Source organism: Nyctibius grandis, chromosome 28 (assembly GCF_013368605.1).
Source record: "Nyctibius grandis isolate bNycGra1 chromosome 28, bNycGra1.pri, whole genome shotgun sequence".
NCBI lineage: Eukaryota > Metazoa > Chordata > Aves > Nyctibiiformes > Nyctibiidae > Nyctibius > Nyctibius grandis.
In genome coordinates, this window is record NC_090685.1 from 4260284 (window position 1) to 4286138 (window position 25855).

The 25855-nt window shown below is 44.3% G+C and overlaps 1 protein-coding gene across 1 annotated transcript in view; it reads right to left on the reverse strand.

Moving 5' to 3' along the window:
• Window positions 1-518: 518 nt before the first annotated feature.
• ARHGAP40 (Rho GTPase activating protein 40) overlaps window positions 519-25855 on the reverse strand; it is a 41289-nt gene continuing 15952 nt past the window's right edge. The window contains exons 3-16 of the mRNA XM_068419604.1: window positions 18027-18229; window positions 12995-13215; window positions 11530-11605; window positions 10851-11002; window positions 10071-10236; window positions 9628-9719; window positions 9430-9507; window positions 9009-9168; window positions 8169-8251; window positions 6812-7018; window positions 6404-6544; window positions 5100-5260; window positions 4332-4387; window positions 519-3094 (exon numbers count right to left, since the gene is read on the reverse strand). Coding sequence (XP_068275705.1) covers window positions 2988-3094; window positions 4332-4387; window positions 5100-5260; window positions 6404-6544; window positions 6812-7018; window positions 8169-8251; window positions 9009-9168; window positions 9430-9507; window positions 9628-9719; window positions 10071-10236; window positions 10851-11002; window positions 11530-11605; window positions 12995-13215; window positions 18027-18229 — 1903 coding nt within the window. The 3' untranslated portion in view covers window positions 519-2987. The remainder of the gene's footprint in view (window positions 3095-4331; window positions 4388-5099; window positions 5261-6403; window positions 6545-6811; window positions 7019-8168; window positions 8252-9008; window positions 9169-9429; window positions 9508-9627; window positions 9720-10070; window positions 10237-10850; window positions 11003-11529; window positions 11606-12994; window positions 13216-18026; window positions 18230-25855) is intronic.

The following is a 25855-nucleotide window of genomic DNA, read 5'->3' on the forward strand; positions in this document are numbered from 1 at the left end:
AGCACAGCTCAGCTGAGAAGGGACTGAGGGGGTGGGAAGGGGACTTCTCCTGCGACATGGACATTTGCCCTTCCTTAGGCTTCCATCTTTAACAGCAGCTCGTCTTCCTTCAGAATTCACTGATCCTTGGTGCTTACAAATGGACCTTCAGCCTCTGTCAAGCCGCCAGCTCCAAACCTTTCTCTGGGCTTTCTAAACCCAACACTGACCTCCTCTTCCTCCTCCTGGATTGTTCTTTCAGAGCTTGGTTCAATCAGGATCATCCAAAGAGCAACTTCTCCCGAAGCTGTAACACGAAACTGCTGTCAAGGTCACTTAGACCCCAGGTACATCCCTCTTCAGGCATGAGGCAAATCCTGCTGGCATTCACAGACATGGTGCCATTTACCATGCTCACTTATTCTCAGCCACTCATGAAGCTGGAGCCAAGAGATTTTACTGTATTTTTATTGTTTCATTGAATAAATGAATTTTAAATACAGAATTAAAAATTTGTAAAAAAAGTTATTAAAAGCCAGCATTCAGAAGTAGGTTGCACATCAGTGACTGAAAAATTCATACTTTTTGGTACAAAGATAGGAAATAAAAATAAAAAAGCATATCCATCATCTGGAAAGAGATGTTTGGTTTTTTGGTTGTTGTTTTTTTAATGTTTCCTTTCATATTTGAGAACTGATATTTGTCTCATGAGAATCTCCCACCAACCTTGTTTTTCGCAGCACTGATTCACATTGTTTGGTGTTAAAAAAACCCTACTTGTTTGTTGTTTACAGAAGCAGTGACGTAGCTTTTCCCCCTTATAGGTATGGGAGCCAGAATGTTTAATAAAACATCCAGTATGAGGGGTGGAAAAAAATGCAGTGTTATGTGATTTGCAGGGATGCAATTTAGCTTACAAAGCATCTCTGAGCAGGAACAGGTGGCTCTCTCACTGATACCTTTATCTGATAGGTATTTCTTAGAGTATCACATCGCTGGCATTTGCTCTTTGCTAAGCTCCATCACTGCAACAACAACTTCCAGAAGTGATGAGTGAACAGGTACCATCGATTTTTAATGCCCGATTTTAAAGCAGCTTGATCTTTCAAGAGGCACAAATCACCCATCCTCAAGCACAAGAATCAGGCCATTTTAGGCATAATTTAAACCCTACAAAACAGAGGCACCTCAAGAAGTCTTGACATCAGGGTTCTGGGTTAGGGTTGGGAGGTGGTTTTTTTGCAAGTTTCTACTACAGGTTCTTAAAAAGCCAGCTATGAAGATGATCCCACCAGTACATCTGCATCGTCTCAACCAAAAAAAGTAGACAGACTCTAATATATGCATCATTTCAAGACATCAGCAGCACTCATACGGTATTCACACCAGGTTAGAAAGAATATGGCCTCTGGCTCACCTGTTCCTCAAGGATCTTAACCACCAAGAGAATTTAACCACACAACAAACCACAGAATGAAGTGCCCTTACAACAGAAACCAGGGCTTTGAGATAATGAATAGGGATAGCTACACATCAGCCTGGGGCGGGGGGGTATGGAAACAGAGAAAGGAAAGTTCAGCCTGCAATGGAAACAAGTTCAGTTAAACGAAAGAAATAATACTGGAGATTGTCACTATAGTGCAGCTAAGACTTGGCAAATGAAATACTTTGAGTATACACTCGCAGGGCAGCCCTGCTTCTGCCACGTGAATAAATACCCAACAGTGTTTAAAACAGTACATAAAAAAAGACGTCAGGATTTTCAGAAACTGTGCGTGTTCTGTCCCCTGTAACTGCACAGTAGGTTCCCTCACGTGAGGTATTTCAGCATCACCACAAAGGAAAACAACACTTCTGCACTCCTCTTGCACGGCGCGGTCTAACTGGAGCTGAGGCCGTGTGACGATTACGCAGTGACGCGAGGTGCCAGCGTTCTGCTCTGCCCTCGCCTCTGCAGACCACAGGGATCACTCTGTGCCGTGGGGGATGAAAACGTGCAGTCCGAGTGCGAAAGGCTCGATTCAGTACCCACCGTGCGACCAGATACAGGCACGGACCTCTTATTTCTGCCACTGCACATCCTGGGGGTTTTTTGTTTTTTTTCTAAACAGACACATTCACACAGAGTCTTCCAAAAAGAAGTTCTGTTCATGTGGCCAGGTCAGATTACTAACCTCAAATCAATTTCTGAATATTTCCTTGGTTATCCATTGATATATAGGTTGTCCAGCAAAATAAACGTATGTTTTACCATCTTCAATGGCAACCTGTACATTTGTTTTTGCATCACCATCAGAGCTCTGTGGGACAGGCACCTCTCCTACTGCACTGTACATTTGAAAGGCTGCTGTCCATCCCATGTCTTTTTCCAAGGAAAGTTATTTTCTTGTGTTGCATATATGTACTTAATTGTAGTCATTAAATACAGGACATTGGCTTCGCATTCCATCTGGCCTTTTTGGAAGTATCCTTTTTCACTCTCCATAGAAAATAACAGCATCTTATTAGTGAAACCCAGGATCACAACTTCTTCTGGTGATGGGCAACAGTCAATAGTGGATCTCACCAAAGGGATGTCATTAGTACCGCTGCAGCATTCGACTGTCTCTCCTCCAAAATGTGGATGTCATCGAAAGAGCGAGCAAATCCAGAAGAAACAGATGTCTTCTACCATCTTCAAGACGACGTTTCTCCTCTTACGTTCTATCTTTGCCCCACATTCACTGTAGCTTTGTTTGCAGGGTTTGTTTTGGGGATATTTTGTTTAAGAATAATCATACGCCCTGCAAATTCTGCTACGTAATGATAATTGCTGCTTGTTATCAACACTCCTGTTAGCATGGAGGCTCGTGTACTCTCACAGCCAGCTGTCATGGAAGTATTAATAAAGCTGGTTTTCCTTCAAAGACACAAGCATCGTCCAGTCTGTGACTATACCAGGAACATCTCTATCTTTTCCATGCCTTCCAAAAACTTCAACCAAATGCTTCATTTTGCTCACGCTTTCCTTAGAACATCCGAGGATAAGATGGGTTTTGCTTAATTATCCACTCAGCGTGGGGATTGATGTGGTACAAGTCTAAGAGGTAAGTGTCTGGGTCCAGGCAATGTTCACCTACCAAAACAAGAGATTCAGAAAAAAGCACTTCTTATATCCTTAGTCCTACAGTTGCTAGTTGGGTTTTTTTTTCCCCCTCCCCTAAAAACTGGTATTTGTTCACATTAAGTTCAATATCATAACCATGCAGAACTGTTTCCACTGATCTGGGAAAGTTCTAGTTATTTATGTTAAAATTAATGTATGTTTCTTAAAACTATACTAAGCCCAAGCTTTGACCTTTGTGGAAAGGTACTCTAACTTTAATATCCAGTAACTGCAGCACTTGAAAACCATCACGAAATACATTAGGGATCAAATCCAGAGACTGAATTGTTTCTAATGACAGAGCTTTTCTTCTACAGATGCCGCTAAGCAAAATACTAAGAGGCAGCCAAAGCACTCCAGTAACCGACAGTCTCCAGAAGCAGCTGTAACAGGGCATAATAATTCCTTTCCATGTTCAGACACCCCTAATCTGCTGCTGCAATCATATTATTTGTCTCCTCTCCACCTGATGACATGACCCTATTGACGAGTGGAAATCAGTGACTAACAAACATCAGCAACTTGTTTAACTATATGATTTGAGAAGTTAGTAGAGGTTCTTTTGTCATAAAGTTGATGAAGGCAGACAGCACCCACCACTGGAGCCGGCCATCATTAGTACAGGGGCCATGTGACAGCCTATCACACTTAAAGCCCAGACAAGAAGCACATAATTAAAAGCCTATGGTGGCACAGGATGAAGTTGTCCTTTACTTAGATGAATGTAGTTTATGGTTTTAAGTTCTACACTTAATTCTAAACATCAACCTTTATCATTGAGGGAAGGAGTTTAACATAGTATGTTTAACTAAACAGGAGGTTGGTTTTGTTTGTTTTTAGAACGGACAAAGCTGTGCATGTCTCTGTTGTGAAGATTTTTGGACTCCGGAGTTTCTGCCTTTCTTGACAGGCAGCTGCTGAATAAGATCCATTAGTGTTCAGTATTTTTGGAAGTCCAGGCTCCAACCTTCCCACATACTTGCACTATAAAGGCTTTGCAGTCATGGCTGGAAGACATGAACTACCAACCCAAGAGCTCTGACAGGTGCTGTTTGCTGTGGGTGAGGTTAAGCCACACTTCTTCATTTGTCTTCTAACTTTTGGAGACCCCTCCAAATCTCATCCTTTTCACAACTCCTTCCTAACACAAGTTAAGCATAAAAACTAGATATCAGAGTCCTTATTTTCAGTTACCATCCAAACTTACCAATATTGCCTCCCACTTCATAAAGGAGCAAGTTTGTGCACTCCATTGAGTTGCTACTGCAGAAAGAAACACACGTTGAAGTTACCAAAGCTCTGTGAAAGGCAGGTTAGGCAGTTTAGTAATGTTTCTTCCAAAAGAATTGCTTATGGTTGGTTCATCTTGCTAGTGAGATACCAGCTCACCCATATTCAGCCAACTTTCCATCCGTCCTCCTTGTCTAGACATCTGCCCAGGGACACAGTCAGGAGATGCATTAACACTTTACTACTAAACACAGTCTGCAGGCCTAGTGACAGAGTGGGGCAGGAATTCTGTTCATTTTTGGGGTTATTTCAGGAGGGAATTGCAGAGCTTATTTTAGGAAATCCCTATGTTAACATACACATGTGGGAAATACTACTCCAGGCAAATAATGTGCACAGGTGACGTTTTTCTCCAGGAGAGCTAGAGAGGGTTTCTTTTGCAGGGTCAATGTTATTCCACTTCCCCTTCCCTTCAGCAAGGCTGCTGAAGTTCCCTTGTCATCCAGCAGCCCAGAGGGCACTATACTGGCCTCCTGACAGCCTGAGCAGAGTGATGGAATCACTCACTTGAACTAATATTTGCTTGCCCCATCCAACACTCTACTTCCAAAACTTAAAGTAGAGGAGCAGAGAACAGTCTCCTAACAGCTGTGCCACCACACCAGCCCTGCCAGAGGACAGAAAACACCACCCAGACCACCTGGTACCTTTTTTTTTTTTTTAAAGCAGAGAAAAAGCCATTTACCACTTGAGGAGGTTGACAGTGTTAACAATATTCCAGCCATTCTGGCCCAGGTTCTTTTGAAACTGCCTCAAGACATCAGCAACTCTGGTTGCATTGTTCAAATGCACCTCGAGCGAATCCTTCAGGAGAAGCGAAGCGTGGACTTTGACAATCTTGGAAGGCTGAACAAGGCAGGCAGAGGCAAAAAGAAGAAAGTGCTTAAAGAAAGACTTGGTTATCAGCTAAAACATCAAGTTTCAAGACAGATTGGAGAGTGTGAAGTATTAAAGCTATCCAGCCAGCTGTTCAAAGAATTTAGGTTGTTTCTTATCCCACACATACTACAGGCTGGAAGCTTATAGAAGCATCAAGGTGAGCACTATAAACAAACGATCTGTGCTTCGGTGTTGTGGCTGTGGAGAAAAGCACCGCGCTCCATCAGCGTGCGCTGGTGCTCTCTGCTGTTCAAATCCAGCACCGGCACTTCAGTTCTGCACATTTAAGGTTTCAACATATCATTTCTACCTGCAGACTCCATCTAGCTCGTGCCCTTAGAGCATCCCAGTTGCACCATCACTGCAATGCAATACTTAAAATCCAGCACTGTAACTTAGCTGCCACAGACCTACACTTACTCAACTAACAGTGGCAACGAAAAAAGGGCAGAATGACTCCAAGGATCTTTTCCCAACTTTAATACACAAATAGATCTGATAGTAACATTGGTTTAAAATAAATCTCAGTCTGCACCAACACAAGAAGGGGTAGAGCCATTTCATTTATCAGGGAAGTTAATTGTCTCCTTTTAAGTGGCAAGAATCTCATCCTCAAACCCTCCCAAACAGATCAGCAGCATTATGGAGCAAAAAGAAAACAAGATACAAAAATGTACTTTTACACTACTGTAACAGCCTAAATTTTTGCTTTAAGTTCATAAAAATAAGCCCGCCTTTACCACAGCAGACCTATCTGTCTAAACACATGGGGCATCTAGAGCCACGTGAATTCTGTTCTTCACATGAGGTAGAGACAAGCATTTCCACTTGTGGTCTCTTCCCCCTTCTCCTACAACAATGCAGCATCTTAACCAAGTGTTTTGTAGCCTGAAATTTATTTAGTACACTTGCTGTTGGGATCAGTGTTTGCCACAACCTGGCCAAAAGGGTCTGGGAAGCTGTTTCTCGTGGTTCTGCAGATTTTTCTCCCTCTTGCTCTGTAAAGAGCATTGCTCCTCACAGTTTTCCAAGTTCTCAGGAAAGCACTCACAATGATAAAGTATTTGACACTGTTATGAAAGGGTCCAGTTTTTCCAAGCCCTAACTCACCTCTGCCTGGTTCTTTTCCACTTTGTCTTTATCAGCATGAATCTTCCGCAACAAATTTTTAATTCGCTTGTCACAAAACTGGTACCGTTTGCTACTGCTCTCATTCAGTTTTCTCACTTGAGCTACCAGAAAAGAGGAGACCTGGGAAGGGAAGAAGGAAGAAGACAGGAATTAAACCAAGCAGAGATTAGGATGCCATTTAAGAACTTAAACATCACTTTATGAAGCTCCTTGAATAGATAAAATATCCATATACCTTGAAAACAGGTAGTCTTGGAACTCAGCCAGAGGTTTTGCCTACAGACACTTAACTCCTCTCAAATTTCCAAGACTATCCCTTCCCCTATTCCAATTCCAGGCAGACCAAGATACTGCTACACCACAGCGCAAAACACCCGCGCAACTTACTGTCCAGAGCAAATCCTGGTAATGGATCATCATCCGCACAACGTCAGCCGCCCCCTCTGCCAGCTGCTTCTCCTTCCCTTCGGGGATCTTGTTGGGCAGCCCCTTGTGCATGAAGAGGTTTGGGGCCATGACTGTGGAAACGTTCCAGAGGTTCATTTTGTTGTTGTTCTCCCTGGCAACCACTTTGCTGAGAAATTCAAGTAGAGCCTAAAGAGAGGGGAAAAGACTTAAGACATCAATTACTAATAGTCCTCAAGAAAACCTATTGTGGCAATTGCTGGAGAGATCATTTAATTTTCATTTTTTTCTTGATATCCACGAGCAAATCCTGTTTCTCCAGTCAGGAAGTTCAGTGACCAATTTCTAGCACTAGGATAGCAACAAATAACCATACCAAGCAGAGTTTGTCCAGCATTCACGGGTCAGGAGAGACAGTCTGTGTGCAAAGTAGATGAGCTCTTACTCCTTGGCAGGTGGCAGTTTACAAAGTCCAGTGGTAAAAGCTATAGAATGCAAAGATGAACACCTCCCCTTCTCCCAGTATCTCCTTAAACCTATTCCCAGATGTGGAAAAATAAACCCTTTCGGATGATCTCTTCTGCCTCATGCCTCCACCAAAGCCATGACGCATGACAAATCAGCTTTGACTGGATTATGTATTCCTGCACTCTAAATAAGGTTTGCGGGGTGCTAAGTCAGCCTTGCCTTTATCACCTGGAAGCTGAACTACTCGGGAGGAAAGAAAAAAAAAAAAGCAGCAGCAACAAACATGATAGTTCTTATAAAGTACAGCAAGGCAGAGGTTGTGCACTGCCTGCAAAGCTGGTCCCATCAGCACTTCTTCTTTCAAAAAGTAGTAGGTGAAAAGATTTTAAATGCCTTCTGACCAGAAAGGGGTAGGAAGTTATATGCTTAGTAGCTTTAATATATTTTCTTAAATTGAAACTATCCTTCATAGATGATAATACCACAAGCCATGAATCAAAACACTGAATTTCTTTCCCTATATCTTAGCATGCCCACAGACAACGTAAGACCTACACATTTTTCACTCCACAGTGAAGAGCTTTAACACACCAAAGAGGAAGAGCACGTTTCTAAACGGGATGCTCCAGGACCACATGGATTCCTACTGCTCCTAAGCATGTACCCAAAAGGCAGACGGTGCTTACAGCTTACGTTCACTGCACAGTCTTGAGGTTTGCCCGCTTCCCCCATCACGGGTTTCCATTCTCAAGTCAGTGAAATAAAACCAAATAGCATGATGTCTGTTACTTACAAAAGCTCAGAGAGTTCCTTGAATAAAACCCTGGAACAAGATCATGTTTTCTCAGTTAAATCCAGAACAGGTACTTACCTTTAGAGTGTTTCTGTTGGGCTCTGGCAGAATCAGGATCAGAAGGTTTAGAGCTTGCAATCTTTGCTTCAGGTCTGGAATATCTAGAGAGGGAGAGTGACAACAGGGCAAAGGATTCAGGCTCCTGACACTGTTCTTTTGAGCGTGGGAATCTCCCAAGGAATAAGGCAATTACTTATTGTAGTGTTTGTCACCTAGGATTTGAGACCTTGCTTTACAGAAGTAAATCGAACTCATACAGCCCTTACAAAGTGAAGCACCTATGTTCCAGAACACTGATTTGTTTCAGAGTACACAGTCTACCAGCAAGTGTGATGCCCTTGTAGGGCATCAAAAGACCCCATTATTCCCCATTTCTTGTACAAAAAAAAAGTTGTGCACTTGAGCAGTTAGCTTAACACGTTCAAGCCTTCTGTTGGAGCACAAACCTCAAAATAAGGCACTTGCAGAACATTGCATTACCTGCAGACAAGCCAAGACTGGGCGCTCTGGCCAGTTGCCACAGCTCAGCCTGCATGTCATTATTCCTCAAGTTATCCTCATTCATGGTAGCAACCTTGCAGCCTCAAATGACAGAACATAACTTAAGACTCCAGGACAGTGTTCCTACACAAAGATGTACTAAACTGAGCACCAGTGACTATGACTCTCAGGCTAACACATAATAGCACATATAGCACCCGGCACAGTGAGTTTGGCTATAGTTGATATCATGCTCTCTACTCCCATCGGATCCACAGGCTCCCAGCACACCTGACAGGAGAGCCCACGACCAGCAGAGCTTTGCAAGAAAAGCACAAACCAGCAAACTGATGCTAAACAGCCACAGCAGGGACTCACTTTGTACAGCAGCAAAAGCAGGGAGGTACTCTGCTGTCAGCAGCGGGGCCGGCAGCTCTCTTATGAATCTTTTCAGTAGCCCAGATACATCATTCTGGTGGACTTCATCCCAGCGGAAAAGGCCAGTGTAGAAGTCCCTTTCTAGCTTCTGTTCCAGACTCTATAAAAAAGATGGAATTTAGTATGTGCTTTAATAAGCAAATACAAGGGAAATTCTGTAGCTGAGCACTAGGAGGGCAACCCATCAAGTCAAAAGAGCGCAGAGACCCTCACAGCAGACACTCACAGATTTCCCCGCAACGGATGGTTCTAGTTGTACTGGGAAGGGAGATGAGACAGTTCGGGTTATTTAGATACTTGCTCCAGCAACATGCTCCCTGATCACCTCTGATACTTTCAAACACTACTAGAGAGCTCATACCTTGATTCTGGTCTGGGATCCAGAAACTCTCAAAATGCCCTCTGTTTCAAGTCCTCTCTTCTCCAAGCAGGACAGCAGCTATTAGAAGGGGAAAAAAGAAAGCTCTTAGGAACAGAGGATGAGAAGTCAGCCCTTCCTTACCACAGGCTTCCTAACTCTGAGGATCAGAGACACAAATGAAACCAGAAGGGAACTTACTGCCTGAAGTAACAGAGGGACCTTGGTGTTGGGGAGCAGTTTTTGGTCATTTTCCAACAGAGTGTTGAGTGGAACTCCAAAGAGTCTTTTCTCTACAACAGAAACAGCATGTTATAAGTCTGTATCTCCACTAATACAGATGTCAGGGATATATCCACCACTGCTGACTAAGAGGGCACATTTTATAAGTGTAGGTATGTGACAAAAAGAGAGGAACAGTTAACAGGACAGGTGCATTTGACAGTCAGAGATAAATGTGGTGCTAGGTCTTGATGTTATAATCCAGTGACTTCCAGGAGAAATTCTGACCAAGGAAAAAACACCTGTCACAAGGATTCTTATCAAAGATCCTCTCTGTTCTAACATTTTAAACACAAACCTATAAAAAGATCAATCTAAAAAATACACCCCCAAAAAGAAAATCAAGATGAAATACAACTAACCTGTTGTTTTCAATTTTGCTGCCTTGTTTCTCTTCAGCTCAAAGCCCAAAACATCACAGAGAGCTGTTAGTTCAATAAGGGCCAGTGTGGGGATCTTCTTCATGTCCTGAGCAGATAGATCTCCTATCCTGGTCACTCCTAGTCTGCCCTTGGGGATCTTAAATTTCTAAGGGAAAACACACACACACGGTTCAGCACAAGTGTCATTACTAATCCCACCGGTATCAAGTTTTACTGCATTTTTATCATTCCTTACCACAACCAGGCATCTATTCACTTTCTTGTTTTCAACACCAGGAAATGCCCCAAACTAATCCTACTTCTACTCAACCCACAGCTGAATAAATATTTTCCCTTTTCAGCATTGCCCTTTAATTGTATTGGATGTCCCAATTTGTCTAAAGACAGCCTGATACCCACCACGATCTACTTGAGCTTTGGAAGCAGTCCAGTACATTGGCAAGGAAGAGAACTGTTAGCATCACAAGGAAGAAAGTCCAGTTATTCTCCTCTTTGCAGTGGAAATGACCCAGATTCAAATCAGAAAGCTAGTTTCACACACAAGTACTACTTCTTTTGACCCTTCACTACACAACAGTTATCCTTGCCCAACACCACAAGGATAACCGCATTACCTGTCCCAAAATACCTACCTGATACAGACCTGTTCCAACACTATCCATAGAGGATAGTTCCAACAGTTGAATCAAATGTCCTGTACCTCACTACACTAGAAGGGAGCTAATAAATTCTAACAGGAAAAATTCCTTCAGTGCTTACAGTTAGGGCATTTCCATCCTTTAACCTCCTGGATTCAGACAGGAACGATCCCTTGAGCAGGACCGCCGCTTGCTCCGAGTAGGCGACATCCATGTTGAACAGCTCCTCTTTCCCAGGGTTTCGAACTCTGCAGGAGTAATCCTGGGTTTCTGCTACAGAGGAGAAAATGTCTTGAATTTCAGAAAGCCAAAGGATGAAGCTTAGAAAGTATATTAACATTTGAAGAGAGTGTTGTCATAGCACAGTCCTGAGACTCATCAGCAGGGCAAGATTAGCTTAAAGCCACAACATTACAGCTACAATCACCAGACCACGGGTAAGACATGAGCATGGCCTTAAATTAAATGACATAGCTATGGCTAACTTCTCTTTACACAATTGCGTATGGCATTTATAGGCTTTCACCACATGATCTTTGCTAGGGTGATTTTATTTGCATCTTCTAATTGCTTTCTTGAAGAGTGACAGTTATCAGTTTGAGCAGCAATTCCTAACAACACTAGAGCCTGGAAAAATTTACTAAATCCACAATCGTGGATAAGCATGTATAAAAAAAACAACACAAACAAGGCCAACGTTTCAGAGCGCAGATTAGCATAACTTCCCTTCTGGTTCCAACCCTACTTCAGATCCTACTCCCCTTCCAATCCTACTCTACATTTTAAAACTTCCTTCTTACTTCTCTGGATGTTTGAAGTCCGTAGATTGTGCCACAACTGATCTGGGCTGGACTCCTCTTTCTGTGCTGCTGTCTCCTGAAAAATAAATCAGAACACATTTATGCACACAAAACAGAAGTTATTATAAGATAATCCGATTTTGGCAGGGGAAACAAAACCACAACACACCTGGCATTGCCTGCTAGCCTAAGAAAATGCTGCTCAAGCTCAGGGCTACAAGACTACTCTGAAACGAAGAACGATAATTAGAGGATTTGGCAGGCAGGTAGAAAACAGATGACTGTCTCATAGACAGTATTTGTGATAAATTTGCACATCATTAGGCCAATTCTTCCTCTCACACAATCAGTGGCCAATTTCCCCCTTTTAGTTCATGCTTTGAGGGGCTAACAAACAGTGGACCAACCATGCTGCATGGGATCTACCCATTGCCTGTGATCACAAGATCTTTCATGAGAAAGAACACATTAAGTAGACATCAGCACCTAAAAGCTTCCCTTCATGGGCTTCATAGTAACCCACCTCTTCATGTCCAGAGAGAGAAGTGAATCTTTAAAAGTACAAGAAGGCATTTGGGCAAGCAATTCTGTTAAAAATCTTACTTTTGCTAGAACTAGTTAGAATACAGGAAAGCTTATTCTATTACCAGAAGTCAGCAGCTTTCCAAGAACATGCTCACGACATGGAGCTGTGGATCAAGGACTGAAAGTTAACAGGAACCTGTGCAAAATCACGGCAAATGGACAAAACAGTTCACCTGCACAGAAGACGTGTTCTGTCTTTAGAGTAGGTGCACAACTGGTGAGCTTGCCATGAAAGCAGAACCAATTCATTCAGCGCCTGGCTTAATCACACAACATACACTGAGTAACGCCAGAGCACCTTCACCCAGCTGCTGTGTAAACAGGCCACACTGAGCAGTAATAAAGGGAAGTATGTAGAAAGGTTCTGATAGAAACACCAACAGCTTTGATGCCTGAGAGCAGCTCATGACAGAGGTGGACAGGAGGTGAACTGCAAATCCATCTCAAAACACTGATGGAAATCAAAATCCAAATTACTCTGACTTATCACTGCCTGTGCTCTTACAGGCTGAGCTGCTTCCACTCAAGTCACAGCTGAACTGAATTAGGTTTAAGCTCAATTTGCTGAACACAAAGCTGGTGTTATTTGGTGTTATTTTTTTTGGTTAATAATGACTTAACATGTCACTGGAATAAAGAAAACACAAGAGGGCTCCAAACGATGCCAGTGCTCCACAAGGCTTCAATGCTGCAGAAGTCCTCCAGCAGTCTCTAGGAAGCTTATGGATCTGCAGGTTTTGTAGTGATTTCTCAACGCCGCAACCTGGATGCAGAATTTCTATAATCTCGGCTTCATTTCAGCTCAAAAGTTGAAGTCATCTATTTGGAAATGAAAGTAGCCCTAGACCCCAGCTACAAAGTTCCCACTAAATCAACATACCTCAGAGCTGACCACTCCAAAAATGTCTCGGACATCACGCACAGGATGCTTGTTCTTCCTCCTCCGAGACCGGGAGTAGGTATCCAAGCGCCGCTGCACAGCAGCAGCCTGGGTCTTGGTCAGGGTGGAGAGCAGCACGATGTTGTCGTTCTCCGAGGCATGGTCCCCGAGGAGGTCGGACAGACCTGCGTCCTGGAGCCACTCGGCTTCAGCTTCTCCCTCTGCGAGGCAAGGGATGAGAAGGGTGAGTGAGAAGAGAAAGGACAACAGCAATTGGCCAATCCAAGGAGGCCAATGGTGTCCTGGGGTGCATGAGGAAGAGTGTGGCCAGCAGGTCGAGGGAGGTTCTCCTCCCCCTCTATACTGCCCTGGTGAGGTCACACCTGGAGTAACTGTGTCCAGTTCTGGGCCCCCCAGTTCAAGACAGACCAGGAACTACTGGAGAGAGTCCAGTGGAGGGGTACGGAGATGGTCAGAGGACTGGAGCATCTCTCTTACGAGGAGAGGCTGAGGGAGCTGGGGCTGTTCAGCCTGGAGAAGAGCAGACTGAGGGGGGGATCTTATCAATGCTTACAAATACCTTAGGGGCGGGTGTCAAGAGGATGGGGCCAGACTCTTCTTAGTGGTGCCCAGTGACAGGACAAGGGGCAATGGGCACAAACTGAACCATGGGAAGTTCCATCTGAATATGAGGAAAAACTTCTTTACTGTGAGGGTGCCAGAGCCCTGGCAGAGGTTGCCCAGGGAGGGTGGGGAGTCTCCTTCTCTGGAGATATTCAAAACCCACCTGGACACGACCCTGTGCAACGTGCTCTGGGTGACCCTGCTTTGGCAGGGGGTTGGACGGGATGATCTCCAAAGGTCCCTTCCAACCCCAACCAGTCTGGGATTCTCTAACTGGAGTGCTTGAAACACTTCAGAGGCAGAAAACCAGATGCCTGAGCCATCCTCTTTCTGGGGTGGCAATGGGACATCGCTGGAAGGGAGATGCATCTTTGTTAGGAAGACACGGCAGGTCTCAAAATCTTAGCCCTAATCCCAGCTACCAAGCTGGGTATCGGGGTGAAACTGGAGGAGATACAGCACTTTAGGCAGCTATAACTGCCCGCATACTCCCTTCTCTTCACCCAAGGTGAGGAAAAAGAGAAGAAAAAACTATGGATGCACAGATATTGCCAGGAACGCAGGCCCCCTCAGAAGCTGGGCAGAAAGAGGGCACAAGTGTGACTCTGCATGGTATCTAGCACAAGGATTGCAACAGGGACTGAACCCAGTGGGGGCTTTCACAGGACATGGGAGGAAAGTCAGATGCACTTGGTTAAATCTGCCTTTACGTGGACTCTCTGTGCACAGGGAGCTCTGGCAGCGCACGGCAAACGCGGAATGAATGGCAGAGCCTCCCTCTGCAGCACACCCGATCCTCTGACATCTTTGAGGATGGACAAAAGGTCTGCGGGAAGCCACAACACACAACATTGCACATTTGGCATTTGTACTTTTCCCAATTATTTGGCTATTTCTTTTAATTTTTATTTATCTATATGCATGCCTATGTATCAACAACTTTTTTTTTTTTTAATATCCAGACACTGATCTGGTAGATTCAAATGTATTTTATTTCATGTACTTGCAGAACTATTTGTACGCACCATCCCTATTCTTTACCTTTTTAACTGGATTTGTATCCATACAGTCATTCAACAAAAGCAAAAATGTTATTCTCACTCTGTGCCTTCGCTTTATGTCTGTACCTATTGAAAACATCACGAAAATTAAAGACCTTTCCAGTTCCAGAATGAAGTGTGAGAAGCCTGGAGACAGTACAGCAGCATAACTCAAACGAGCTCAATTCCACTTCATTCTTCAATATATACAAAGTCGCACTTGAAACATAAAAGACGATTTTTTCCTTATGGGATGAGCCCTTTGTGCAAGTGAGAAAGTGCCCTGAGCAAGGCAGCTCCTTGAAATCCAGGGATAAAAGAAGCAATTTAGCAGGTGGCTTTAACTTTAACACAGTGAACACCACAAAGCCTTTATCTTTTCAATTCTACATACCACATTCATTCACTGCGGGCAGCTCCAGCAGAGCTCTACCAAAGGTTATAGTGGGAAACAGAAATATCACAACTGAATTGACTGGAACAGAACAGTTCATTCCCACTCTTTCTTTCCTGTGCAAACTGGTATCTCCGCAGTTATCACCGCTGCTCAGGCAAAGTTTTATTATTGCTGCATCAACAAGAAAAAAAGCCATGCAGCTCTTCTTCCAAAATTAAATTTCAATTTTTCTGGGGAAACTTCTGTATTCATGCAACTTGGAAAATCATGTTGTGACTCCACTAAAACTCTTTCCAGCCTTCAGAGCACGCTCTTTGTGTTCTTAGGCGCTCTAATGAACCAGAGCTTTTTTCAGCATCACACCACAATAAATTGGGTCAGACCTGAAGTGAAGTGTTTCCTTTAATTAATCTTCTAGCCAACTGGCTAGCCTTCCCACATGGTCTTAAGTTTTGGTCATTTCCCATGTCTGGTTCTACAGAAGCGAACAGGTAAGAGCATCCCCCCAGCACTGCTCATGTGCTTGTGGTCCCGTTTGCGACTCCTCACTGTACAGCTATCGGTCCTACATCCCTGGGTTCACAGCAGCACAGAGCACAAAAGACTTCTGGTTTGTTTTGTCTTTGGGAACCAAAGGAAGTGTATTGCTTGCAAATTTTGAAAATACCCAATTCCAGTCATAACAGGAAACTAATCTAATCCACAAAGCTAAACAGCAGCCCCTGAATCAGACAGCCGTGTGAGCCTGCTGCCCCATCTGATGCCAAGGCACCAGATTGCGATTCCTCTGTTTAATATTTTTGGCCCAGTTCTGTTTGCCAGTAACACAAAAGGAAACCAGCAAAATAGGTTATTTATGGCAGAAGTGGGAAATCAGAGAGAAGCAGGTCAGAACTGAGAGGTCCACAGAAGCTGAGCTGCAGGTTTAAGCCTGAAGAGCTGCTAAGATTTACTTTGAGTTCCAGACAAGAAGCATTTCAGGGTGGCACAACTGGGAATAAATTTTGCAAAACTAATTAACACCAGTTCCAAAAACTTACCTGAAACATAAGCCAGCCAAAACCAGCATTCATAATGAAGCATTCAGTTTCCAAAAAGTTGAAGGACAGCTAAACATCCTACAACTTCAGACTAAACATTAAGCAGAACTTCCTATATAGTTTTCAAAGGTAGAGAAGAATCACTCTTTGCAGACACTTCTCAGACATAATTACCTGCTCTAAGGATGCTGGCAGATATTGTAGTGGCACTGCTGCACCGAGTGCGTACGTTACCAGTGTGCTGCACTGTCAGACCTTGGAGAGAGCTGGATGAACAGCAGACAGCAAGGAAAGGACGTTGCTGCTCCTATTTCAGGGAAAAGCTACTTTCTGCCCCCTTCAACTGTCAGTGAGGCCACAAGCACCATCAGCACCTTTCAGCTGACCCAGCTCTTCCGCGAAGTTACACGCTGGCCTCCCACTAACACCAGGTCACAAGCAGCTTCCCATTACACCACCCCTCAGCCAGGGCTTGCGCAGGAAACCTGCGTTCTCCAACTGGGTCAGCATTTTTGCAACGCCTTATCTGCACGTAGCCTCCACGCTGTCCTCGTCCTGCGATTCCTATCAGGTGTTTGCCAGGTTGAGCCACGCTGTCTCCAGCCAGAGCTGTTGGCCACTGCCCAAGCACAGCTTCTCGGGCTTTATGCAAAGAGCGACACTGCCCTTGGCTCCGAGGAGCCCTGAAGCCTCTGTGCTGCGTTGCCACCTCACAGTGCTCCAACCATAAATTGCAGAGACATGAAAGCCAAAAGGCACCAGCCAAGTCCAGCTTCCTGCACCCACACCATCTGAAGTCTCCCCTCGCTACTTACGCTTCCAGCACACCACTTATTTGCCTGAGCTCCTTTGCAGAAGGCACCGGGGTGCTGAGCGTGCCGCACCTCCTTCCCAGCCTGCCGGGAAGGCTTCGCTCCTCGGAGCATTATTTCAGGTCTGTCTAGTTTCAATGGCCAATTAAGCAGTCAGCTCTTGTCTGCTAGATTAATATACAGCATTAAAAGACACTTTTCCATGCGTCCCTGCTTACACACAGTAATCGAATTGCCTCCAGCATATCAGTGTTTGGGACATCCCAGCCAGCCTTTCATCTCACAGCATGGCCTCTTTTCCAGACTCTCCTTCCTGGCGCACTCATTTTCCGAGTCACTTCTGTATCTCTTCCAGTTCTAAAAAACAAACTTACATCCTTTATGCAGGGCCACTAACAGCAGACCTTAATGTTTACTGTGTCTTGCCTACTACAGCAGACAGGGATGATGATCTCCCCATCCTGCTCTAACAGCCCAGGATGTTGTACCTCCCATGTCACAAGGCAATTGGTCCAGGTTCCAGTTATTCCAAAATACTGGGTAACATGGCGCTACAGAAAGCTCATTAGAAACACCCCATACACATGAAGCAGTCTTCAAAAGAAAGAGGGGAAAAAAAAAGGAGGTATATAAGAAAAACCTTGTGTGGATGGACTCAAAGTCATTCTGGATGTTTATTATGCTTTCTTGAGCAGTGAATTAGAGGGGAAAAAGTCTGCCTGCCACAGAATCACCTCTCATAAAAGCCACTACGATGAAGTCTCAGAACCACGTACACAAACAAGCCTTCCAAAGCACCATCAGCTATCACAGCGTGTTTACTGTACAGCCACCTGCTCGGGGAGCGAGAGCCTGTGTTTGAACAAATCTGGAGCCTTGAATGTGCTCCTGACCGACCTTTAGAGCCAGCTTTGTTTCAGAAGCTGAAACCAGGCCAGGCCAGCGCTCCCCTTCCACAGGGTATTACCCACCACCCAAGAAAAAAATATAGATATCTCTGGTTTGACTGGTAATATTCCAACCATATTCCAACACGCTTCTAAATCATTCAGATGCATAAGCAAATTTTCTAACATGTCCATCTTCCTCCCCCCACTCCCGACATTTTTGGCAACCTACCCTCTTGTGTTTTGACATCTGCAAGGCTGCATTCCTCTTGCTCGGCTTCAACGCTCTGCTTAATGTTCTCTACTTCCAGCCAAAAACTGTCCATTGACAAGTTGTCCAAAGACTCTACCCTGGAACTCGTGCCCTCTGACACCGGGGATGCCAAAGGACTCTTCGGAGGAAGCTGGCTCATTTTGCAAGGGCAATTTCTGGTACTGAGAGAGGAAGAGATAAGGAGAGAGAGGTTAAGCTACACATATTCAGACACGGCATTCACAATACAGCGGTCTTTGTTGATTAATGACTGCAACAAAAGCCAAACAGAGGTAAGTGTTCGACTTCCTTTGGTTAGTGATTAGCAATAACAGACAAGGTTGGGATCAAATCCCCTAGAGTAGAGGAAAAAACTGCTGTCCAAACACGCGAGAGGACACAGCATCAACACGGGTGGTCTGATGCTGTCCTTCCAGCGACCTCTGAGACACCACCTACCACTCCCACACTTGATTCCATGACTCCCCTGCAAACCTGCACAGGTTCCCTCTACATTTACAACCAACCAAGATGTTTTGAGCTTGGTGCACATGTGCTCTGATTATCTGGCTCCTTCTGCGAGCCCGACAACTCCTAGCCACAGCAGACTGAACCCAGTAGGCTTGTCCTCCGTATGCAAAAACCGGCACAGCTCCGTCTCCTCCACTTCAGCTCATGCAATAAACAACTCAGATGTTTAAGGCCCTCTTTTGCTGCCCAGACCAGATTTTTCAGCTGTGAAACAGCACAAGTGTCCTGGGAAACCCAAATGTACAGAATTTTCTTACTGCCCTGCTGATTAATTCATGGGCGGCCAAAGTCCCAGACTGGCCTCGTTCAGCTTTGAACCTCTCTGTAGAAAGTTGTGAAGTTCTCATCAGTTCATAAAATAATGCCTCTCCCAAAATGAATTTTAATTCACTTCAAAGGGTTACAAGCCATTTAAACCCTGCTGTATATCTTTTTTTAAAGACTTAAAAAAAAAGGGATAAGTGGAACCTACTTGTGAAAACACCTCAATGGTTCAACTCATGATTACAAAATTAAAGGGACTGCACACTGCGGTAACTCTGGATGGTTGGAAAAACACCTGTGAACAGCCACCACCAAACACAGATCGGAATTGCTTTCTAGTCTCACAACAAAAAAAAAAAAAAAGGCACATCAAGTCGACACCTTGAAAACCATGACAACAAAACAACCATCAAACGCAATTTAGCCTCCCAGCTCTAGAAGGACTTTGAAAGTTAGAGACAGCAAAATATCTGGAAAGTTTTAGTTCCTTTCATTCCAGAAAGTCATTATTAGCAGTTCTGGCATTAACTCGCTCCTGTTATAAGAAGCATTTCAAGTCATAAAAGACTAAATTTGAAGATCTACCAACCAAGAGGCCTGTGTTGGAGGATATTCTGCACTTATATTTACACATACGCATGCGTATTATGCTCATACCTTTTTCTAACATAGAATCATAGAGTATCTCAAGTTGGATAGGCAGCCCTTCTCTTCTAAAGGTCAGAACTAAAGCAATAACCATCATTCCTGGAACATCTGGAGCCAGCAACGGCATTGAGAACAAGAATAAGAAGGTTTTGTTTGTTTGCTTTACAGGAACACAAAAGTTAAAGATTGAAAGGAGCTACTACACCACCCAGCCCACCTCTGACAAGAGCAGAGGTGATCTGCTTGTTTAGTGCCCATCCCCACCTTTCCCTCTCCCCATTCCTACTCCTGGATATCCAAATAACAGGCCTCCAGTTGCGATACCACTTTACAGCCTGGTAAAGCACTTAAATAGTCAACCTAACATTTTTTAAAATAATTTTATACCTTCATAGTTCATGCTCATCTCTCTCAGTTCTACTATAGCTACCATCCCAAACCATTATTTCCCCTTTCAACTTTTTACTTCTATCTTTACCCATTAGGAGTTAACTATTTAGATCAAATCCCTCACATTAACTCTTCATCTTTAGTAGTCCTCTCCATTTTCTCACATTTGCTGACAGCCTTCTCCTAAGAGGATTAGATAAATACAGTCTTCAGCTCTTTCAGAATGGTGACTCTTGACTTAGATGTTCTGCATGACTTGCCCAGTACCAGATCCTGTACCAGTCCATATCAAGACAATATAGTGCTGGTGTAGGATACAGTTTTGCCAGATAACAGCTAACTGCTGTACCCCTATCCCACTGACACGTGCTTCTGTACCACCCACAGTTATTTTGCTCTCTTCCACAGCTGAAAATACAGATGATCTATTAGTGCTTGCACCAAAAAGCTCCACCACCAGTCACGCTATATGCCTGCTCTAGGACAGCCATATTTCAACTACGTGTGCGTCAAACAGCCCAAAAGCCATCCTAACTTTTTTTCCTCAAGAACCTAATGGACTGATGCACTAAACCCTATCTCACCAAGGTGCAGGATGCTAATGTCACATAGCAGCTCTACACAGCAGTAGTAGGATCCAAAGCCTAGCTCTACAAGTCCTAAGCCAGTGCTGTTGTTCCTGTCTCACAGGACAACATCAAAGCAAAAGTCAGGCTTGTAAATTTAGAAAGCATTTTATTCTCTGGTCTAAATATTTTTTTCTTGAACACACTGCACAGCACTTTACAAATCCAACCACCCAGGTGGAAGGTTAATTTTAGATTCAGTGCACCTATAAGACTGTTCTTCCTCATTGCATTCCCAAGTCAACGGAGGGCAATCTATGACGTATAAACATAGCAAGAGTTTAGATTGAAAGTGTAGATTGTTGGCTTAAAACATTAATCGCTAAGTTGCAACTGGGCAGAGAGTAGCTGGAATAATCAAGTTCACTCAGTTGCACTGTCAATGCAACAAAAAGCTGAAGATCATAAAGTTTTAAAAATTAACCCAACAAAAAGCAAACTGGCAGAAAGACCTAGTTAAGGTCAGCCATAAAGGAATGACTCTGTGGTAAGACTGACCATCCTAATGCAACCTTCTCCTCTTGTTTATGAGCAGAGTTAGTTTTAATATGGCTCAAGATTCATTCAGCTGACTCCACACCACCTTCAGTCTAACCCTGACTTAACATTATTAACAGCAGTCTTAGGAGAAATTAGACTAGCACTGACCTTATATGGTTCATTTTCTTATTACTTCTTCTCTAAGTCCTCTCCGTGTAGAGGACTGGTAGCCCTTAGCAAGATCTGCATAGCACTGACCAAGTGTTGGTTGCTCACCGGTCCTGGGCTAGAATATACAGTCTCAGAGTAGTTTTTGATCTGTTCCTAGATACTGTCAACACACAGCAAATATATGGCAAACACTCATGCAACTCTTGGCCCTCTTGAATATCAAAATAAAATAAACACTGTTGCTATGCATTTGTTCATTCCAGGCTTGAATCATTCCTGTCAGAGAGCTTCTCAAAGGATCTGTAGCTGCCTAGACTATTTCACTGCTTGCTCAACATCCTCCCCTCATTGAAATACCTCTCTAGCAGATGAATAAATAAAGAGGTTCCTTCTCAAGCATGTCAAACAGAACAGGAGGTGACAAGTGTAAGCCAAGAAAATGCAATTCCTTTAATACCGTTTCCAGAAAAACTAAGATGAGAAAAAGGCCACAAGAACAGAAGAATTAAGTTATACAGGGCAGTCCTTCCACACACAAGCACCTAGTTTTTAAAGGCATTTCCAAAGACCTGAAGCAAGCACAAAGGCACACATGAAACAAAGAAACAGGTGGAAGGGGTCCGAATTAACCTCAAGAGCACATTAGGAGCAGCACACCAAGTCATAGCACCATAGCAAGTCAGACCACTAGCATGAAACACAAGCTCTTTTGAAAGGACAAAGAAAAAAGTGAGAAATTATTTATCAACTGGTTGCAGTATTTTGACAGATAAAGACACTAAGAGAACAAAAGCATGTTAGCTTCACAACACACGCACAGCTTACTGGCTTTCAATTCACTTCAAGGTCAGAAACAATCGATGGGTACAAAAGCACAAGATTAAAAGAAACAACAACAAAAAAAATCCCAGGCAGGAAAAAGTCCCTCTTTACATTGCTTCCAAGTTCCTACTCTAAGCAAGCAGTTTAAACCCAATGAAGAACTGTGTAGTTAATTCTGAAAAGAAAGAATCACCTAAAGATCAGCCCATCACAGTTCATAACGTGATAAGTTTTCTTGTTTAAAAGCATATAGTAGGATAAAGGCATCCAGAAACAACAGATAGGAATATCTGAAAGACTGGAGAAAATCCTGAAGCAGTCATATCTATAGCTGTATCTACAGAAAATACAGACATATTTTGCTTACTGAAAGTATTGATCGTTTAAACCTCAGCCTTTCAAAGATACATAATGTTAATATGAGAACAATTCCCTCTATGAAAGAAGTCAATCTACTTATTATCAAAATCTTGGATGAAATATGCATAATCAGCTATTTCTTTCAGACAGACAGACTTGCACAAGACTCCATTCCCAACACAGAGAGAGCAAATTTACCCAGGAGATGCCTCATGGATACAAACTGCACAACTTTCCTACCAAAGGTCTAAATCAGAAGAAAGCTCCACTGCAAATCTTTAAAGCCTGGCTTTGTTACCCTTACAATCCCCCACATTTTGTACACAAAGCACAAACACCACAGACTACCAATTCCTTCCGCCTCCCCACAAGAAGCAGCAAAAAAGCAAAACTGAAGTTTACTCTTAGGAGAAAATGAAAAGCATATGGCTGGTTCAAACTCCTTGGACCAGACCATGAAAATAAAGACAGACTACTTATCAAATTACTGCGGCAGCGATGAACAGTAACTTACCTGATGTACTCTTACCATGCCTTACTTTCCCTGGCTTAACTAAACAAAAGCAGCTGAAGAGCCAGGATTAAAGTGATGTTAGAAGCGGGCTGCCACTGCTGACACGCGTCTTTGCATATCTCTAACCATGGGGGATTTGCTCATATACAAAGTAGTTTCACCGAGAGCATCCCCTACGAGAAGTCACGGCACCTCCAGCCCAGGCTATTTTATACAGCACTGCTGCCAGCCACCACTTATGTTCGCATTAAGGCATTTCATCAAGGACTTTGCACCCACAGGACGGCACACTTGAAGGTCTGTCTCTACGGCACTAGCAAGAATAGCTCAGATGTCACTACTACGGTTTGCTAATAAGATTACAGCTTGTTGTCAGTAACACAGCAATCAGTTCATCAAGATCTGCCATTATGCAAGCAGCTCGGGGAGCAGCGTCAGTTCAGGTTGTTGTGAAGAAGCCTGTTCTGCAAGGGATAAAGAGGACATGCCACATTGCTCTGCATGCGTGGAGTATTTCATGCCAGATCCAGCCTTCCCTCACCCCAACAACAACAAGGCACTCCCCAGCTCCTGTCCTGGCATCCCTAGTAACATCAGAATCACAGAATCACAGAATGGTTTGGGTTCGAAGGGACCTTAGAGATGATCTAGTTCCAACCCCCCTGCCACGGGCACGGACACCTTCCACCAGACCAGGTTGCTCCAAGCCCCATCCAACCTGGCCTTGAACACTGCCAGGGAGGGGGCAGCCACAGCTTCTCTGGGCAACCTGGGCCAGTGTCTCACCACCCTCACAGCAAAGAATTTCTTCCTGATACCTCATCTAAATCTCCCCTCTTTCAGTTTAAAACTGTTCCCCCTCGTCCTATCGTTCCATGCCCTTGTAAAAAGCCCCTCTCCAGCTTTCCTGTAGGCCCACTTCAGGTACTGGAAGGTGCTAGAAGGTCTCCCTGGAGCCTTCTCTTCTCCAGGCTGAACAGCCCCAACTCTCTCAGCCTGTCTCCATAGCAGAGGTGCTCCAGCCCTCGAAAGACAGAATGATCCTTTGCCCAGTACTACATGGAGTAAAAGACTTGAATCCTGATGCTTGTGTGTAACACGTTGCTTTAGCTGAGCACCTCCATCGCTTTCTGGGCTGGACCCAAATGGTTACCCCCACCACAGCACTGGGAGTTTTAAATAACACACAGGTTATAACTTACCTGACAATAAGTATTTCTATCAAAGTATTTAAGGGCAAAGAAACTCCATCTCAACATCTGTGTCTCAGGTCTTCATCAGGAGTAGACTTGTCTCCACTCTGCCTAGTAAGGGTCTAAACAAGCCAGCTAAGTAACAGCGAAATTTGCCTGTAATTACAGATCTGCCTGGAGGTGTCTCAGACCGAAACTCAGAGCAGAACAAACACCGGATTGATAATCCCATGCAGACACAGCCAAATTAAAAACATGCAAAGCCATGTTCAGCTTAGTCTGTTCGCTGGGTGTCTGTCCCATCACGCTAGAGTTTGTTTTGGCCTCAGAAGACACAAGCCACGCTCTCTGTATGTGCGTTTTTTGTTTCACCATAAGGTCACCGCAGAGGAGCCCGTTGTTCACTTTCCCTGCGCTGAGCCAAACAGGAAAGGCCTTGCACCGACACGGAAATCCGGCCGCGAGGAAGAGGTGCCTGGCCAAAGCACAGCTTGGGGAGTACTGCGCTCTCTAATGCGGTTGTGAATTGATAAGCCCGATATACTGGATGATTGTATGGGACCCACTAATTAAAAGGTGGCATTCTCATCCCTACTTCCATCTTCACACACTCCACTGAATCCATGTTAATCTAAACACACAAGCAGCTTTGTCCGTCCAGCAGCCACAAAGATCCAACCTGCCATTCAAGTTCCACCTATCAGCACAACGCCAGGATGCCAAAACCCACAGACTGGTTAGCGTGGGGCTGCAAAACCCAGAGCCCAGTTAGAGCGTGGGGCTGCAAAACCCACAGCCCAGTGGCACTGGCTACAGACAGGAGCTCACGCACACTTGTTCTCACCCATGACCCTGACCTGGGGACAGAAGCTGCCTCAGGCTCCCTCAAGCCTGTGCACAGGATTCCCACGGCGCGGCTGGCACGGACTCACTGCCCTTTGGTGACTTGGCTGTCACAGCCCTACAGCACCCACTGCCAGGGATCTTACCCAGGCCAGAATGAGTCAATACCCCCCAGACGCTGAACGCATCCTCAAAACACGCTGCCGTTACGTCAGACGAGACGCCCTGACTTTATTTCCATCCCTGCTGTGACTTCAGGCAAGATGCTCAACCTCTACACACCTCAGCTGCCCGGCTTAGAGACAAAGGGGGTAAGGGACAGTGTGGCTTCCAGAAGAAAGCCTGCTAGTGTGTTTGGATCCTTTATAAAATGCTCCAACTTATTTTTTGTGTGACCGTTCATTAACGCAAAGGCCTTTTACACAAGCAGATTCACGCATACTAAATATTTGTCCTACAACTTCTTTAATGTTGAACTTAGAGTAAATCAGGACGATAGAACTCGTTCTTATTTCTTCTTGTAGCCCATTCTACCAGCTGTACTTACATCACAGCAGAGAATGAGTAACTATAAGTTGTTGCTCAGATGTATGGGAACAGGCAAGAGACTTCGAAGAGGTCACAGGAGCAACCTGCTGAGCAGCACACAGTAAGGAGGGGTTGAGAGATGTGCTGGAATCCAGCTGTGCTCCACGCAGGAGAGGTTCAGGGATGCAGGAAGATGGGAATGACAGTCATAAGCTCCTTGCTTGGGATTTCTCAGGTAAGAGTTATCACACATAAGACAAAGTGCTTGGCCATTACATTGCCATGAAAAGCCTCCCCTTGGTTGAAATTTATAACTAATTCTGTAACTAATAACTGGAGGCTGCCTGTGAGCCCAGGGCCACCGACCCAGCCATCCCACGTACCACGAGCTTTACAACACCGAGAGGAGCAGAGCTGGCTTGGCAAGGGCTTTTTCTC